General features: G+C 34.7%; 1 protein-coding gene across 2 annotated transcripts in view; it reads right to left on the bottom strand.

Annotated features, from left to right (window-relative positions):
- Window positions 1–19,486, bottom strand: part of LSAMP (limbic system associated membrane protein) — a 498,110-nt gene that overhangs the window by 8,206 nt on the left and 470,418 nt on the right. Inside the window, exon 7 of one of the 2 annotated variants that reach the window (XM_087966398.1) lies at window positions 14,253–14,288. The exons of the other annotated variant lie outside the window; for it this stretch is intronic. Coding sequence (XP_087822524.1) covers window positions 14,253–14,288 — 36 coding nt within the window. The remainder of the gene's footprint in view (window positions 1–14,252; window positions 14,289–19,486) is intronic. 2 annotated transcript variants of the gene reach the window in all.

Below are 19,486 nucleotides of genomic sequence, written 5' to 3'. Positions count from 1 at the left end.
TGCGAATACCAAGTTCATTGTTATCATTGTTTCATTGTAGAAAGAAATTTAGGAGTATTTATATTCCTAAAATATTCACCATTTCTGCCCCAAATACTTACACAGCAAGTATCCAGAAGTGATTAGACAATATTTAATTTAGCATAGATTACAATTCTTTTTTTTTTAAAGGAATGTAATATAAATGTACCCCACTCAAACTGCATATGGATAGAAACATTATGTTTAAATGAGCACCATATTTTATTTCTGCCATCTAGTGGCACAGATGTTCAAGATACTTTATAAATATACAAAGTATATTCTTTTGCCACAAGGTGGCATATTCGTACATATAAAGACTTGTATTTAGATCACTAATCTTTCACAGCTTCAGCTTATTTGATCTGTATGCCTAAGGATAATCAACACTTGCAATAATTTAAATAAAAAATATCAAAAATAAAAGTAAATGTACAATATGTTTAAGTCCTAGATATCTGTTTTTGAATGAAAGCAAACACTTCATTTTTTTTTTTTTTAAATGAGACTTAGATTTTGGTTAAATCTGATAGAATATATGCACTGATGATTTGTAACTTCATGAATTTTTCTAGGCTTCTGATGCCATGAATCAGACAGAGGGTAGAACGAACCTCTCCTTCTGTTTCCTTCTATGTTAGTTCTTTTTTAAAAAATCAGTTTCCTTTTCTCCTGTTTATGAACAAATTCAAAAAACTGATCTATGTTCATAAAAGAAAAAAAGAATGAAAATGCAATGAACTGACAACATTTTCATTTTGTCACACCCAGACAAATTCAATAGGAACAGCTTCTCTCAGCATGAAGAAGACTATGTTCGGACTATACAGGAATGGTAGAAAGGGAATAATAAAGGAAGTAACAGAATGCACAAAAGCAGTTCATCTTTGACACTTTCATCTTTCCATGTGGTGACAGACATGACTCCACTATAGAAGAAGAAATGGAAGAAGTACCATAGGGAAGAAATCATACACAAGGCCTGCAGTCTGGAATGGATGAGACAACGGATGGTGATATCTTTACCAGGCACATATTCACAAGGGGCAGAGATATTACCTGGTCAGTTTGATGTGCTTTTCCCAAACCCTGTTCTTTTTTTTCTCTCCTAACATACATCTCATATATTGTGAATCCATATTAAATTGAATGATTACAGTTTTTACAGTTGTGGTAAATCATACAAGGCAGATAAGTGAGAAGGTTGGCAGAGCAGTAGGAAGGGGCTAGGAAAATATGGATATCTCCAAAGTACTTGTTCCTCAATTTAAATAAAATCCTTGGGAAGGAATTATGGAAAATTATTCACATATTTGTAGCTAAATGCAAATATTTTTCCCTGCATTTTTGGTAGCAATTTTCTTTCAATTTGGTGAAAGAAACTGAAAAGAAAATTATCTGAAAAGAAAAAATAATTTCTCAAGGGTGGAATGTTCTTTATTTTGTTATGAATTGTGTGTGAATATTCAGATTATTTCCTGGAAATCTGCAAATTTTTGTTGTACAGAATGACAGATAGAGGAGGATAACAGTATAATGTTCCATCCCTTCTGTCCAAGTCTTGTCGGGCACTACATCTCCCAGAGTTCAATCTTCAAGACACTAGTTTATTGATATCTTCCAAAATTCCTAAGATACACTGGTGGAATGAGACAACTTGCTGTGGTCAACTCTCTACCACAACTCTCCAAAGCCAACTTGCCACAGCCAACTCGCTGCAGCCAACTTGTGGCCAATTCATTGTGGGACAACTTGCCATGGCCAATTTGTTGCAGGACAATTTGCTGCAGGAAAAGAGTTACACTAATATTGAAGAAATATTGGAATAGAATCATTAAAGAAAGGATGCCAAAGAAGAGACAAAATCAAAAGTGAATGACAAAAATTAAAATATTTTAAAAATTATTTTAAATAACTGAATTGTTGAATTGTCCTGCAGCGAGTTGTCCCATGGCAAGCTGCTCTGTGATGAGTTGACAGAGGGGTTAGCTGAAGCAAGTTGTCATAGATCCTATATTGGTTGGTTGTAACTGAAACAGACTGAGGAGAATGAAATCAGAAAAATATTTTGAAAAAAATACATAAAGAATGCAAAAATATACAATATTAATTAATGTCTGTAAGGAAAACATTTTGAATGTGGCAGAATCAAAGGTAAAATCCAAACTGTTGTAATAGCAAATAATAAATTTAAAAGAAACTTTGGCATGGTCAATACCTGAAATAAATTGAAAGCAAGGGAAACAGTAACAAAACTTGGGAATGGCTTAAGAATAGATACATCAAAAATGAATACAACTCCTGTGTTTTCCCAACCTGAATAAATACAACAATGAAGGCATGTATTTACTTTCCTACTGTCTCACTTAAGAGAAACTAGATTTTGACATAAGCAGTACCTTAACAAAAAGTAATTTTTATAGTCTGTTGATTCTTTTTTAGACATTCCTAAGATGAAATCTTTATTTTCAGGAAGGCTTAAAATGGAGGAACACTATTAAATCCATTTCCAAGGTCACACTTTGAAAGTTTTAATTTCTTTCTTCCAAGGCTCTGTGCTCAGTTCCAAGGCTTGAGGGATTTGCAGCTAGTACTTAGGGATTTTTTCCCTATCTTTTTGCTATACGGTGGAAGGGAACCTAATTCTGTTGCCTGAGGTGGCAGATTTATATCATGCCATTTGGACTTCATTTTATGGGTAACAGAACAATATTTTTTTTCATAAACAGTAATTTTCACAAAAACCTGTCAGTACTCTTAAACCGGACTAGCTTCTGTAGCAACAAGAAATGACAATTTTTAGGTAAGAGAAATAACATCATGACACATTATAGATGCTGAAAGGTGCTGCAAAATAGTATTACACATCTACTGCAGCAAATATATGAATTTAAAGATCTAGCAATAATCATGGGTTTTCTTTTTTCAAAAAAGCGCTTTGATATACAGATTGAGGGGCGAGGACACCTCAGTATAAATGTTTGCAATGAGTTCTGAAGTGATTGAATACTAGATGTATTATGTATTTTAGAAAGTAATCACTTTCCACAAAGTAATAACATCCAATATGTGTAGTGTGTTTCACTAAGTCTTAGGAACATACAGATGTAGAGACTACTGGATCACCCATTATTACTCATTCTCAATTATTTCCAAAATAAAAGAAACCCAAACTTGTCTATTTAAAAGAAAAATGATATAAATATTAAATAAAACACAAACATCTCAGCAATTAAACTCTGTTATGATGACCAAAATCACACTAAAACTTGGTCATTTTTACTTGTGGCTCCCAGAATCTATGGCACTGAGTGGTAATAAACATCTGTCTGACGATGCAATGAATCAATAATAATAACAATAGCACTTAGACTTATATACCACTTCACAGTTCTTTACAGCCCTCTCTAAGTAGTTTACAGAGTCAGCATATGGCCCCCAACAATTTGGGCCCTTATTTTACCCACCTCAGAAGGATGGAAGGCTAAGTCAATCTTGAGCAGAGAGCAGAGTTAGCCTGCAATACTGCATTCTAACCACTGCACCACCACGGCTCTTGATAAGATAAACTTATTAAAAGATAAACATGGGGATGTGATGAAAATGTCAAATCCAGTTTAAATATCTGGCTGACTCTGCAATGAACCATAATAATAATACATCCAGTGAGGCACTATCTTGAAGTGGTTGTGGGTCTTGTATGCTCTAAGGAAGACAACAGCTATGCCAGACGTTCAACTGTACTGGATAAATTTCACCAAAGGAGCCAAATGTAAAGTCTCTTTCTCCCATAAAAATATGGTGAGATATAAATTATTTAAGCACACACCATACTGTGGCTATCAAACATCAAAACATTCTACCAGACTATCCTATTTCCTTTATATGGAGAATCTGAATCTGTATGGAAAAACACCACCTGAAATAGAATAAGTGCTAACACAATATTAAGCACACTGAAGTCAAGAAAAAGGTTAGGAGTGAATACAACGAGGGAGTGAAGAAGATTAAAATCCAACTCAGTAGCGGAAGTACCATCAAGTCAATTAACAGATAGGTAATTCCAGTCATTAGATACATAATTGGAATAGTGAACTGGACTCAAGCAGAACTAAAGGCCCTGGATAGGAAGACCAGAAAAATAACAATAATGAGTCATACCCTTCATCCTGGCAGCAACATTGACAGGCTCTATTTACTAAGGAAAATAGTAAGTGAGTGTGGAATGTTGCAAGTACATTAGATGATTGAAGAAGAAAAAAGGGCATTGGAAGAATATGTGAAGGACAGTAAAGAAGACACACTGAAGCTAGTATACCATGATGGCTGAGTACTATAAAGACTAAACTGGCTTACAAGAAAGACCAAATGAAGAACAGAAAAGAGACACTGCAAGGCAAATTATTACACGGCCAGTACATTAAAAAAAATGCCATGAAAAGCAGATAATAACAAGACCTGGCAATATCTAATAGCAGAAAACTTGAAGAAAGAGACAAAGGAGCTAATTCTTTAAGAACAAATAGAAATAATTGATAATTGAGAAGACATCAACTGGCAGCTAAATGTTGCCTCTGCAAAGAATCCTAAGAAACAGTGGACCACATAGTAAGTTACTGCAAAAGATTGAACAGACTGACAAACAATGGCATGACAAAATAACAGCAATGGTGCATTGGAAGAACTATAAGAAGTATTATTTGTTCATGAGCAAAAACTGGTGATACCATAAAATAGAGAAAGTAATAGAAAAAGAAGAAGCTAAAGTGTTCTGGGATTCTTATAATTAAAACAGATAGGTACCTTCTATGTAACATCCCAGATTTAACAAGTGTCAATATGAAAGACAAAAAAGTCTGGATAATAGATATTCAATATCCCGAGTCAAAATAGAAGAGAAAGAACCGCAGAAGAGAAGAGAAAGAACAAGAGAAAATCACAAAATACAAATATATACAAATAGAAATAGAAAGATTATGGCAAAAAGAAGGCAAAAATAGTACAGGCATCTTGGATGCAATTCCAAAACATCTGAAATACCACCTGAACAGGGCATTGAGAAAATCATAATCAGTCCATTGCAAAAGTCAGCTTTACTTGGAAAACCTTACATTTTATGATGACACTTCTAATATTATTAAACAGAACTTTTGCCTAACCTGGGTCTGTGGGAAGAATCAACAGGTGGATAAAAATGCCAAATCCAGCTTAAATATCTGGCTGCCTGTGCAACCAACCATAATAATAACAATTTCATGAGGAAAGAGTATAAGGATTCTGCTGGCAAAAAGCATACCAAAGATTAGGAATAATACCCAAGAAGCTCTATCATGCTCATTCATCCATCAAGTGGATGAGTTCTGGGGAAAGGCATCTCTGAAAAACCTGAAAGTGTTCCTTAAATCCTTCAAATCAATCTATACAAATGTAACATTTTCATGATCTAACATCCATTGTTTCACTGAAAGAAATATTTGAAGAAAAGAATGGAACTTTCTGAGGATTTCCAAGTGGAACTGTTAGATTCAAAACCCTTTGGATGCACACTGATCTTAAAGAAACTAGAAGCATATTCAATAGAGAATCACTGGAGGGTTTATTTTTTTTAAGTACTGGGGGAAAACACACTTATACCTCACTTTAGATCTATTCCTGAATGTGCAATAGTCTAATGTGAAGCTGGAACATATCTACTAACACATAAACCTCTGAGCAGGGCTTTAAAAATTACATATTTTCCTAACAAGAGAGAAGACAGCAAGACTTTGGACTATTACATTTTAACCAATTTAAGAGTGCGTATTTCGTTGCATACAATTATTTCACAGTGGCAGCAATTGTCACAGAATAGCTCTGTTTCATAGTGGAATTATTACGATAACATGTACTAGCTATTTCTACATGGTTTCCGGCTCAGAGTAGGAGTAAGAATTAATGCCTAAATTGCCCTTTCCAATTCTCTGATTCTTTTGATAAACCACTGAAAACATGTTATCTGTTATTCTTGGTTTCTCCAATCTGCCACCAATCTGCCTAATGTCCTGATGTGCTATTTCCTTAAATTCCAGACCACCATGTTGGCTTTGAATTCTGGGAATAGTAGATCCACCACATCTGGAAGGCACTAAATTGGGAAAAGTTACATTACTATATCTCTCAAAGAGTACAATAGATTTCTACAGATTAGTTATTTGATGATATGTCTCACTCTCTCTGTTATCTTTTTGAGATTGTTCCTGCACCTGTATAGAGTTTTTGCTCCCTAGCTGATTGTTGGGGGTATTCTTTAATATTTTTTGGAAGAATTTTGTTCTGGGCACAGCTTTTCTCTTTCATTAAGAGCCCATTAGAACTTTAAGAAGTGTTTCTTCTGCAAATGCAATTACACTGTAGTTTTTTCCTGGTATGAAAGGCATTTATAAGTACTATTGAGATTACTTATAAATTCCTCCAAGGACAAACCAATGGCCTGTATCACTTCATAATATATAATCTCAAAAGAGTACATAAGCTTATTGTCAAGTCCATTTCATCACTTGGAAACCTGTTACTTATGTCACAATAAATGTTTTTGTCCTAAAGATGCCACACATTTTTGGTTGTTTTTTTCTGAACTATAAAAAGCAAAGTCATATTGAATCCTTCCTTTTTATTCCGGCTGAAATCACATTTATCACTGCTATTCATCTTTAATTGAAGCTTCACTTGCTGCTATAATTTCATAAATAACCAAAATAATCTTCATTCTTATATTTCTTACAATATGTAACTGTTGAAACAATGACAAATTTATGATTACAATTAGGTGTATGGCACTTGTTGCTAATACTGTTGCTATAATTGAATAGGCACAGTTATTTTTAGCTATATAATATCTTATCATACAATTTGCTTAACAATTTGTGAACTCTTTTGAATTTTCAATACATTTGCATATATATGACCTAAAACACAATCTGTTCTTCACACATGTCTTAAAATTAGATATAGAAATAACATGTTGGGTTTGCTTCAGTCAGTATGAAATTACACAATATTCTTCTCTACTTATCACTCTTTGAATCTGCAGGTGGCATTATACTTTATAACTGACACGAGGTGCTATAAAAATAGTGTCCATGTCACATTGTCCTTCTTAATAAGACATAGTGCAACTTACCTTGAATATTGTTGCGACTATCCATCATTAGCTATCAATTCTAGAAACCAAGAAATTCCAGCATGTAGGCATAAAATAATAGGCTGAACCATTGATCACACAGTGCAAAGGAGAAACCTTGTGCTGAACAATAATTCTGGCAGAAACCTTGTATTTCTTACGTAATAGATACTCACTCCTTCTCTTAAAATTAGGAATATCAGAACTGAGTTTTAAAATTCCAGATAATTGTTAGCAGTCAAAGGATACAAAAAGTATCTCAAATTCTTGCTGCATCTCGTGGTAAGCCAGATTTTTGCAGCCTGCTCTGGCAGCTGTTCTAATGGTTTAGCTTCAAAAGTGTGGAAATGCTTTTAATAAATAAAGATGGATAATAGTTGAATGTTTTCCTTACTTTTCATTGCGATTACCTTGGATCCCATTCTCTGCTTTGTAGAATACCAATTTGTTGAGAATGGGCAATTTGCTACTGCTGTTTTTGTTGTTACCACACTCAGACAATGGTATTAATCATGCAAACCCAGCCCTGTGCAATGTGATTTATCATTGATAAAACAGGTGCTGAATGGCAAGTATTTCACCAGCATGCTTTGCCAGACCCTGAGTTCTGAAGATAAATCCAGTACTCTCAAAATGGCATTGATACCTTGAATTGGTGAATGGCCTACAAAACAGCAAAATGTAGAGTCATTTTTAAAGAAGAATTCCTTGACATTTTTTGATGTGTGGAAATTGAACCTAGTAAAGTTACTGTCTTTTGGCTGCTACTGTCTTGGAGATATTTTGTGTTTTTTTAAATCAATAATTAGAATTAATAATGACTGTCTTTTCCCTTACTATCCCATTTCTCTATCTTTACATTTCAGATTAAATATTTGGAAGTGGATATATGATGCAAAGAGAAACTCAAAGGAAAGTAGAAAACAAAAACAATTGACTAAGAAATAGACGTTCAGTCTCTGTGGTCATACAGTACCAGCTAATTCATTAATTACTTAGGTTGCTAATTAGGGACAAACTCATATGATGCATGTATTGGTCTCCTGAGGTAGAGAGGTCAATAGTGAATCCAGAGAGTTTAATCAGATACATTTATGGATATATATCAAAAATCACATTTTTTGTATTGCATGAAGTGAATTGGGACCCTAAAACCTTACACAATTTGTTGATTCCCTAGCGCTATAAAACTTTTTTACTGCTTTTCTCAAACACATATTTGTTTTCTTTTGACATAGGAGGGATGTATCTCCTGAGATGGAATGATAATCAGGTCCGGAAACTTCATGCAATTCCAGACCTTTTTTCAGCCTCACTTATCCATGCTGACATTTGATGGCTGGGATAAACCCTTTCTGCCACATTCCCATTTTTCCTTTCAGTGGAATTTTCCTACTCCTGTTTCAGTTTTCTCCAAGCAGAAGTGATGGTATTATTACTTTTTGCCACTAATGATTTTACTTTCAAAGGTTTGGCCATTAACCTCATGTTTACACTGGTGACCAGTTGGTGCTTTCTGCTTGATATTTTAAAATAATATAGATATACCACTTGTCACAATCAGAGAAAATAAATCTGAAGGATATTTATCAGAACTAAAATAGTTGCTGTTGATGAAACCCAAGTACAAAAATTATATTTTTAGTAAAGCTGCATATACTGCAATGTATTCTACAGGGGGCTCCCCTGAAGAGCACTCAAAAACTTCAACTGGTGTAGAATGTGGCTATGCTGTTGGTAAATTGTGCCAAATGTATGGTATAGATAACATACTATGTCATGAGCTGTGGTGGTCATTGGCATGTTTCCAGGTTCGATTCAAGTGCTGGTTGTCATTTTTAAAGTCCTACATGGCTTGGGACTGGATTACTTGAGGGCCACTTTTTCCCCAAGAGTCTCTACCTGTCCAATTTGATCCAGCAGATTTGGCACATTGCATATTCCATCAGCCAATGACTGTCAGCTGGGGTGAACTAGAATATAAGCTTCTCTACAGTAGCCATTGCTCTGTAGAATATTCTCTATTAGACTGGTCTCCACCCTGTTGGCCTTTTGTAAGGCTTTAAAAACTGGCTGTGTTCCAGAGCCTAGGGGGCTGAATGTGTTAGGGACCCTGTTTCTTAATTTTATTGTTAACTGGCTAAATATTTAAGCTGCTGTATATATTTATTTTGGATGATTTGTTTAATTTCTATTGTTTAATTGTTTTATACTTTGGCAATTGTAAGCTGCCCAGAGTCATTAATTGAAATGGGCAGCTATATACTGTAAATTGAATCAATCAATAAAAAATATAAAGGACTTTAATTATCAATGTGTTGAAAGGATGGTTAGCAAGTGTAGACAATACTGTTAGTCCTCAGTTTATGACTTGTCACTTAACAACCAAAGTTGCAATGGAATTAAAAACAAAGTTAGTTACGATCAGTCCTCAAAATTATGAATGCTGCATCACCCCATGGTCACATGATCCCATTTTGGTTGCTTGGCAACGGCTCGTATTTATAACCACTTGCAGTGTCCCATGATAATGAGATCACATTTTGCATTTTTATTTTGCCTTTTTGCCCTGGCAAAAATGCCCATTAGATATATTTGGATTTGGATTTACAACTATGTAATTTGCTTAACAACTATATAATTCATTTTACGACCATCATAACTCACAAAAACTATCATAAAACTGGTTGTAAAATTGAGTCAGTCATGTGGTGGCTCAGTTTACAACTGTGATGTCTTATGAGCAAAAGTTTGGGTTCAGTTATGATCATAAGTCAAGGACTACCTGTACACTAAATGGGTCTGATCACATTTCTGAAATTTCAGTGTTTTCCAGATTTGTGCACACCAGTCCTTTAAGTTCTCCAAGCAGCATGGCTATTGATGACATTTCTTTTAAAGATACAAAGTAAAAGCTGACTTTTGCAATGGACTGATTACGATTTTCTCAATGCCCTGTTTCAATGATTATAGTAAAACATGTTACAACATGAAAAATAGATTTACAAAAAAACATCTTGAGCACTTGGAACTCTCTCTGAAAATGAAAAATTACTATAATGGAAATCAGTTGTGCTTCTCTGACAGAGATTCAATTTGAACTTGGATTCAAATTGTTGATTTTAGCTGGTCCCACCTTCAGAATGAAAGTATTAGTATAAGCTACAACTATATCTAAAAAAGTAACTAGCTACAACTAGCTATTATCAGTGCAGGGTCATTCTCCAATCAGTGATTGCTTCACAAAATAGTTACTGTTATGTTCCCTACCCCAATCTCATGTGTTTAGATGCATTCATTTCATTTATATGTCTCATTCAAAAACATAAAAGCAATGGGTAATTATCCTTTTTTAAGTTTAATGTCACAATTCTCCTGCTTCTGCCTTTAGAGAAAATAAAAGGAGCAATATATTGGGAGATACAAAAAACTGAAAGATAGTTAAGTTGAAGTTAAAGATGCAAAGCAGTAGCAATTAAATATTTTGGGAAGTTTTGAATTTGTCTATAGAGTGGATAAACTCCCAGGTGAACATGGAACATTCAGGCAAGCCATGAGATTTTATTCATTGAACAACTAATAACCAAATAGTATTTGATTCACTATATGTTCACAGTGGAGTTATCTAATGCTTATTAAAGCTACTACTGTATAGTGCAGTGTTTATTGTGATGGATTTCAACCACAGAAGTCTTTGTTTATGTCATCCTGGAATGTGCTCTGAGTAGTTATTGGAGCCCTCTCAGTATGCCTGCGTAAAACCTGTACTGCACTGGTTATCTATTATCATCCAGGTGCAATTCAAAGCATTGATGGCTATCTATAACATCTTTCATAACTTTGGGCCTGGTTATTTTCAAAGCAGGTTTTTCTCCAATTGTCTTTTTCATTCAATAAAATCAGTATGCTGCTTGGGCACCTCTCAATGAAGAAGTGCCATCTTAGGGGTTTGGGATACTTGTTTTCTTTGTTGATGCTCCTGTTCTCTGATATGCCATTCCCCATAAGATTAAGGTAGTCCTTATTCTGCTGTATTTGAAAGGTTGAAGGAACTGGCTCTTCCAATAGGCAGTGGCTGGGCTGATCTGTAACCCACTGGGTTACATGACTTTCTACTTTCTAATTTGTAACCCACTGGGTTGCATGCCTTCCTAATTTCTTTTAATACATCCTGGAAAGTTCTTTTGTTTGATATTGTATTTTTACTCTCTTCATGCACCAGTTTAACTACCATACGGTTAGATAATCTTATAGATTCAATAAATATATTTCTTCAAGATTTCATTAAACATTAAAGTGGAAATTACAGAAATTCTGAAGAGAAATACCTTTTCAAAAACAGTTAATTAGATTTTAAGCCAGGCTGGGAGCCAGAGAATGTTGCTGGTATGTTTAACAGCACTTGCAGTCACCACAGACTATGATGACTTCTAAAATAATTATTATCTTTTAGTGATAATTACATATTTTAGGAATTTAATATTTTTTTCCTGAGGTTCCCCAAGGGTAAATTGCAGAGATAGGGTAAACAGTAAAGCACAAATATCTATGCTAACTGCCCATAGCAGAGCAACTGCTGAGAACATTTAGAGGAAAAATAAGGCCCATGTATTAAAATTACAGATTTGTTGAATTAATATCATAATAGTAATTCTGGATACACTGGAGACATGTTGAGATGCAGTTAATGCAATTTAAAATCAAGGGAAATTGAACTAACTCAGCTGTGGAATATATCCTGCCATATTAAAAATATAATGCAGAACAGCAAAATCAAAACAAAACACTAAAAAAAGGTTTAAACTCTTAAGCATAAGGAATGAAACATATACCCTGACTGATTCATATTCTCTAGAAGGCTAGGACAAAAATATATATAATTTGTATATTATATACTTTATATAATTTGATATAAATAAGACATATTTATATTTTAGAGCTACAGCATGAGTTCTCGGCAAAATAATAATAATAATAAATGTTCTCATCTTGTCCTGTGGAGAAGTTAAGGTCCAGTCAGTTCAATATAGCATACTGCAATGTTCACAGGATATGGTACAATTATGAATATATTTATTCAGAAGAAGGTTCTATGCACCCTAAAATATTTTATTTTTATTACTATGTTTAGCAATGCAATTAAATTAGATATACTCGAGTTCTATTTAAAGAGAAGTTAAGTACAACTCAGTTTTCTTGAAATGCCATTATTAAAATTTTAGTGTTCTCTATTTCCTAAAATCATCAGAACTAGTGATTTGTATTAATGCTCTGAATTTTAAGGTGAGTTTTAGGGATTTATCTTCTCTGCTCCATTAATATAGAAAACCAGTCTGGCTAATATGTAAGAGGCAGGCTCTCTCAATGGTGGTACTTAAATTTAGGAATGCTGTTCCAGTTTAAATCACTCTGCTTCTTCTCTCCATTTTCATCTTTTAATGTGTTCTGAGAACATAATTTCAACAACGTAACATAAAAGGTTAAATTCATTAGAAGGATCTTATTTGGATCCACTGTTTTTTCCCCTGTTTGATAAGTTTCTGAATACTTTCACTACATTGTTAATTATAAGTTTACACTATAATCTGGAACCCATTTGGATGCATTTATACAGAAAAATAGATATAAAATATCCAAGTAACAATAATTTTTTAAAATAGTATGTCGGTACTGAATAAGACAAATAATAGAATGTATGAATTTCAGTATAAACTTTTTTTCATTCATACAGTCAAAGTGTGAATAATCAGAGAAGCTAAACCTAAATCCAAAACAGTTTTTAGTTTTTAAAACTCCTTCTGTATATTTATATTTTTGCTTTATATGATAATCAATTTAATTGATTTATTTTTCCATGTGGTTTCCCAATGCTTATATTATTTCTTTTCTTGTTGTTTGTATATAACTACAGTAGATTTAATTTAATTGCTTCTTACTTTGCTTCTATGTACCTTTTAATTCTATATTTACTTTTACTTTTTTTTCTTACTCAGTTTTAGCCAATTAACTTTCTTGCCATTTGAAAGAGCTCTCCTTGAAGTCAGAGGAATAAGTGTTAAACAAATACTGAAAATATAGACCCAGTGTCTGATGTACAACAAAAGCTTAATTTGAAAATAAAACAAAAGCCCAAAATATTGCTGGTACAATACCATGCATATTTATTTACAATTATATGGTATTCAGTATACTTATTTCTGGGCAATTTACCAAGATCATTTATAAAATTCATATAAGACTATTTGATTACTGTACATCTAAGGCCTGTTTCTTTCATGCTATCCATTCCTCACTAGTAACTAGAACAGCAGAATTAGAAAATTATTCAGAACTTTGAGAAAATAATGACTGTTGGTCCTGAATATTATTGACAATAGTCCAATATTAAATTCAAAAAGACTACTCTATGGTTTAAAACTAGTTTGCTAAAATCCTGTTTTTAAATAAGTAGTACTTTAAAAGCTAGGAATTGTTTCTCCCTATTTTTGGGGTGGTTGAAAGCAAGTTATCATGAAATAAAATGGGTATACAAAGATTTTTAGATAGAAACTATGTTTTATTATTTATTCATTTGTTTATATTATAAAATAAATAGATAAATATAACAAAAACCACCTTTACATATTAGGTAGAGAAGTAGTTTTGCAATCTTCCCTGTGGCATCACTGCTTTCCTTAATGATAAACTTTAATATAGGTTAATAATACAAAGTTAATATTCTTACTCCTATGTATCACCCATAGTATTGCCCATACTTGTCTATCAGCTGCCCTAAAATAGAGCTGTGTACTATGCTAACTGGCTTGTAGAGAAAAGCTAATGAAGAATCTTGAACAAGTTGAATTTTTTAAAGATGATTTACATTTAAATTATTCATGTCTTAAGAAGTGATTTAGTTTATCAGCTACAGAGTAAATAAATAGGGATGGAAACAACTGAAGATGCAGTCAGGATGAATTGTTGTATTCTGAAATTTTAAGCAATATTTAACTACCTAATCTTACTTACTACTTATTCAGTTGATGGAGAATGACCCAGCTCAAAAGCTAAGTGACATAAAACATATACTGACCTGGAAAAATATTGGGGAGTGTGGGTAATATTTTCTCTAAGAGACGGGAAAACAATAAAAGCGAAACAATAAGCAATATGCACTTTCCAAATGTAACAAGCAGCAGTTATAAATCTGAAGAATTTCCAGACTGAAATTACTTTGACTCAAATGAACACTTCTTCTACCCCAAAGATCTAAACGTGTGACACCAAACACTGGAATGAAGCTCATTTGAAGATGACATAAAACAATGTACAGTAAGCAAAGAGAGTTAAGATAGCATGATCTCATTAATTAAGTCATTGTACAAACATCCTAATTTTGTAACTGTAGTCAGGGGTGGGATTCACATTTTTTAACAACCGGTTCTGTGGGTGTGGCTTAGTTGGTGGGCCTGGCTTGGTGGTCATGTGACTGGGTGGACATGGCTTGGTGGTCATGTTATTGGCTGGGTGTGGCCAACTCAATATCACTCACATCAAGGCACACATCTCCTTGCCTGGCCTGTCATGATTGTGGGGATGCTGTAACAGTCGTAAGTGTGAAAAATGGTCATAAGTCACTTTTTTCAGTGCCATTGTAACTTTGAATGGTCACTCCACACAAGCAAAGTACCAGCAATGGAGGGGAAAAAACTCCAGAAATGTTCCAGAGACAGGAAGTCTAGTTCTGCCAAGAATGTAATAAAGGTTAATGGAGAGGCAGTTTCTGTAAACAACTCCAGAATGTTTCCTTCCTGCCTTCCTTACAGGATTATGCCAGTAATTTCTTCTAACAACCGGTTCTCCGAACTGCTTAGAATGTTAACAACCGGTTCTAGCGAATAGGTGAGAACTGGTAGAATCCCACCCCTGATTGTAGTGGAATTGATACTGCTAATGTATATTGTGACATTGCTGAAAGGTAATTACTAAAGAAATCCTTTATACATTACTCCATACATAGGGCCAGGGTTGAAAAAAATATGAGAACATTTTCCATTGTGAAAATTAATTTCCATGACGTATCATTTTCATCTATCATCAGAAGTCTTTCATGTAAAAGATTTTTTTCAAATGTAATCAAAATATTTTGAATTACATTAAAAATGTTGTAGCACTATCTAACTAGCTTCTGCTCATTTAACCAAGTTACCATTTTGAAAGTTTCTAGACGAGACCTTTATTGACTAATTATTCTGTCTCAAGAATTGGTATGAATGACTTAGCCATCTATTTGTAATTCTCCCACGTTTTATCAACATTTCTTCATCTTTCTTCTTACTATGCACTTTCTATGAGGGGCAAATGGATGGAACTGTTGTATCATATTTTTTTCTTGTGAAGCTAAGAAACAGCTGTCTGAGAGGACCCTTTGTTTCTTTTTGCACGAAGAAGGAATTTTATAAAAGCACCACTGTAGACTTAGTTATATGAATGACTCTTGGGAAACAGCATATTCATGCACAATTCAGTCAGCTTGATTTTGTTCTTCATAATTCTGAATTACATAGAAGTCAGGGTTTCTACTTAAAAAAAAACTAGGAAACTAACATTAGGAAAGAATAAAAACCTCATCTAGAATTCAGATCAATGACAAGGTGGTATGTATTCCGAAAGAGATTAATTATACGTGTCCATGGACATTATGCTGAATATCGGCAATCTTGCTTCACTCAACATAATATTACTGAAACAGAATACAATTTGACTTTAATTCTAGTCTCCCTATTTTAGTTAGCTTTTTTCAATCTGTTTCTCTCCATATGCACTGGGCTACAACATTTTAGATATGTTGTTTGGTAATTTCACATGTAAGTTTGGTGCCAACAAATCACTCCCAGATATTTATGGTGCCTTTTGTACAATGCCATCAACCTCCTTTCCTGTGGACTCAAATGTAGTATTATCAATGTCATAAACAGTGGCGGGGTTCAAATATTGTTGCCATTGGTTCGGTGGGTGAGCTTTGCGCTCATGCACACACTTTGCGTGCATGCCAAATGTGCACTTTGCGCAGGCACAGAGGTCTTTCCTCAGGCGCAGAGGCATTCTAACTCGCCTCCTGTAAGCCTGCATGATCCCGGTCGCTTCAGCAGCTGCTGCGCGGCACATTTCTGTGCCGCACAAAGCAGCTGCGCTTCAAATTCAGCAGATAAAAGTGAGTATGGGAGCCCGGGCCCAACAGCAGAGTGGCGGAGAGAACCGTTTTGGTCTCTGCTGCTCATTGTTCCTACCAGCTCGCCAGAACCGGGCCGAACCAGTCGAATACCACCACCGGTCATAAAGCTTGTGAAGCACGGTTCTCCAAGGTATGTGGGTGAACATTATAATGCCAGTGGCCTGGAGATCTATGACTATCCAATTCCTTGACACTTGGGCCATTGTAATGATGAGTTCTTAGTGCTATGAAGGGTATCTATAACAAAGAATCTTCTGAAGAGATTTTGTCCCTGCTACCTCTTTAGCTACTGATAAAACTATCAACAACTACAATACTTCTCCTAGTGATTAAATGTATTTTCCAGGATGAGAATAAGTAAAGCTCTAATTGTCAATTACCGGGAACAGCTAGAAAGAGAGCCACAATCCTTATGCTTTGTCACAGGGGTTTCCAATAGGCATACTTTGCCCCTGTAGAAAATGTAACACTGTACTAAAACCTAATTCTGCCCTGATCTATCAAAAAAGTTTTTATATTCCACTGTGAAGTAAGTGTGGGTTAAGAGAAAATGTAGGGTGGGGCAGTGGAAAGAGTAAACAGCCATGTAGAAAGATATGAGATGAATTCAGATAACAGATAATCGGAGTTGGAAGGGACCTTGTAGATCATCTAGTCCAACCCCCCACCCAAGCGGGAGACCCTACACCATTTCTGACAAATGGAAGTCCAATCTCTTCTTGAAAGTCTCAAGTGATGGCTTGAGACATCATTTAAGGGAATGTTTTGAAATTCAGTAAATTCCGTTCTATACCTTACCAGGATATAACTGTAGCTAGAATTTGTAAACTCCAGGAAGGAGAATTGCTTGTAAAGATATCTTAGAACTTCCCACAAGACTTTTAAGGGGGCAACCAGTTATTATTTACTTATAAACTTGTTCAGCACCCAGTGGTGATTCAAAACTCCTTAGGTAGAGCATTATGATTATTACAACTGGACTTGCTGAAAAGTCCATAAACAAATCAGGAAACAGAAGGGAATAATGGGAATAATGACAGATTTCCCTACGCTAACTGCCTTGATGCGAGTGCTTTACCACTCAGCAGGTGCAAGAAGATACTGCCTTTTTGCCTGGAAAATACACAGCTAGACTGAAAGTTAGTGTTTATGGAGCCATGGGGGCTTATTGTTAAGGGAAAACAGTCAGCTGCAGTGATTTTCTTGTTATTTAGTGTGTTTAAATAACATAAGTCTATCTGCTTTTTTCTCACACAGTTGGCAAGTCACTTCTTCACAAGTGGTTATTCTAAAGCATTCTGGCCTCATTACTGCCTTACTTTGTGAAAAACTACATTTCTTTCTGCTGCCTGCTGTGGGACACCTTTTTATTCTACTCTGGCACTGCCCTAATGATTCTAACTTATTTTGTTACTCTGTGTGACATTATACCTCTGAGTAAAATGCTTGAGGCAAGTATGACATGAAAAATCAGAGAAGTTACAGATTGATTTTGGTTATTAAAAGAAACTAAAATGCTCACTTTAGGAGCGTGCTTTTTGTCTAACTTGTTATATTAGTGTGTCGGTTGAATATGTCTAGAAAAAACACATTGAAAACAGCTTAGAAATGTGTGCAGTAGGGTCAAGGTACAGGCTCATGAATGAAAGGATGCTTATTTTGAGGGGAAAGAATAGAAGAGTGAAGATGAAAAATAGAGACAACAACCATGGCAAAGAACAAAGAGATGATGAATAAACTGGCCCATGGAATCTCTCCTGACAAAGAAAGAGACTGTAAGGCAGTAGTCTCTAGTTAGTTTTGAACCCTGGGTGTAATGGAATATGTGGATGACCATCGGGGATGAAAGGAAGATATGCTATCTAGGAAATAGTCAGGTGGGAGGTGTCCCAGGGGCTTTATAGTCAGAAAAAGAAGCTTAGGAAGGACGTACTCTAATTGATGATGTAGTTAAAGTGGCAGTGAGAAATTTGTACCATCAGACTTAATTTAGCTTTACAATAAAATAGAATTCGCTCTCTAGTTGTTTCCTGTCTGATTTACCTGAGAGAGCTGACATTGAATGTCAGGATGAAGTAGCCATCTTGTTCAAACCATAGTTGATGCCTTAAAAAGACACTATGTTTGCATACTTCATTTTATAATCACATTTAGAAATTGTTTATTAACTATTCTTAGCTATTAGAATCTTTGGATGGAGATGTCTGAAAACATTTCAAAACTGACTGTATAATACAAAAGATCTAAAAAATAAGTACGTTGAAGTGGTTTGGTCTTGCACTGAGCAAAAATTCAGAAAACAAATGTAAGAAGGAAGAATAAACGGGCTGAGAGGAAGAAGGCAGCCAAGAAAATCATGGAGAGATGAAGTTGACAAGTTCCTCAAAATGTGAGCTGACAACCTGAAAAGCAAAAAGGCAATATATGAAGTCATAAATGGATTTGTTGGAAGTATGGATGATTTGCAAAGCCCTGTGTACTGTAGGTTACTTTACTTCAATCAGTTACTATTTTAAGTGAGCAGATTTCTCACAATAAACCTAAAGGTAGGGAGAGGGATGGTGAACAGAGTTAGTGTAAACTAGAATTACTTTAATGTTTCCAATTTCTTTTGCCTAAAACTTGTTATGCTTCTCCTAAACTTTGCAAAATATTGCTTATTAGAAAATGGAATAATGCTGACAGGTATGTACTGTATGTGACATACATATATTTGTATGTCAACTTTCTGACTTAATACTAGAAATGTTAGATTTAGTTCTGAAAAGATGTTTGGAACCTAAGACAATATAAACATAGCAACACCTCTCATTTTTAAAATAGTCATATCTTTTCATGGCATTGTACAGGAACTTAAGGACACCACTCCTTCATAACTTCTGAAACAATAATTCAGGCTCCTGCATAGTTAAACTTAGTAAATGGCTCCCCAGTTGGCAACAGCTGCTTTGTGTAATGCATTTCCGCCCTTCTGGCTGCAAAGTAAGCACCAGGATTTATTCTGAAGTCTCATGTTTCTACAAAGCTGGAGGGTGATAAATTGTGTTCCTTTTAAGCACATGTGTATATGCATAGGAATACCACATTATCAT

The sequence above is a fragment of the Notechis scutatus genome, chromosome 5 (assembly GCF_049901735.1).
Source record: "Notechis scutatus isolate UNSWTSFEM ecotype Mainland chromosome 5, rNotScu1.2, whole genome shotgun sequence".
In the NCBI taxonomy this organism is placed as follows: domain Eukaryota; kingdom Metazoa; phylum Chordata; class Lepidosauria; order Squamata; family Elapidae; genus Notechis; species Notechis scutatus.
This window is presented reverse-complemented; position numbering and strand designations above follow the sequence as displayed.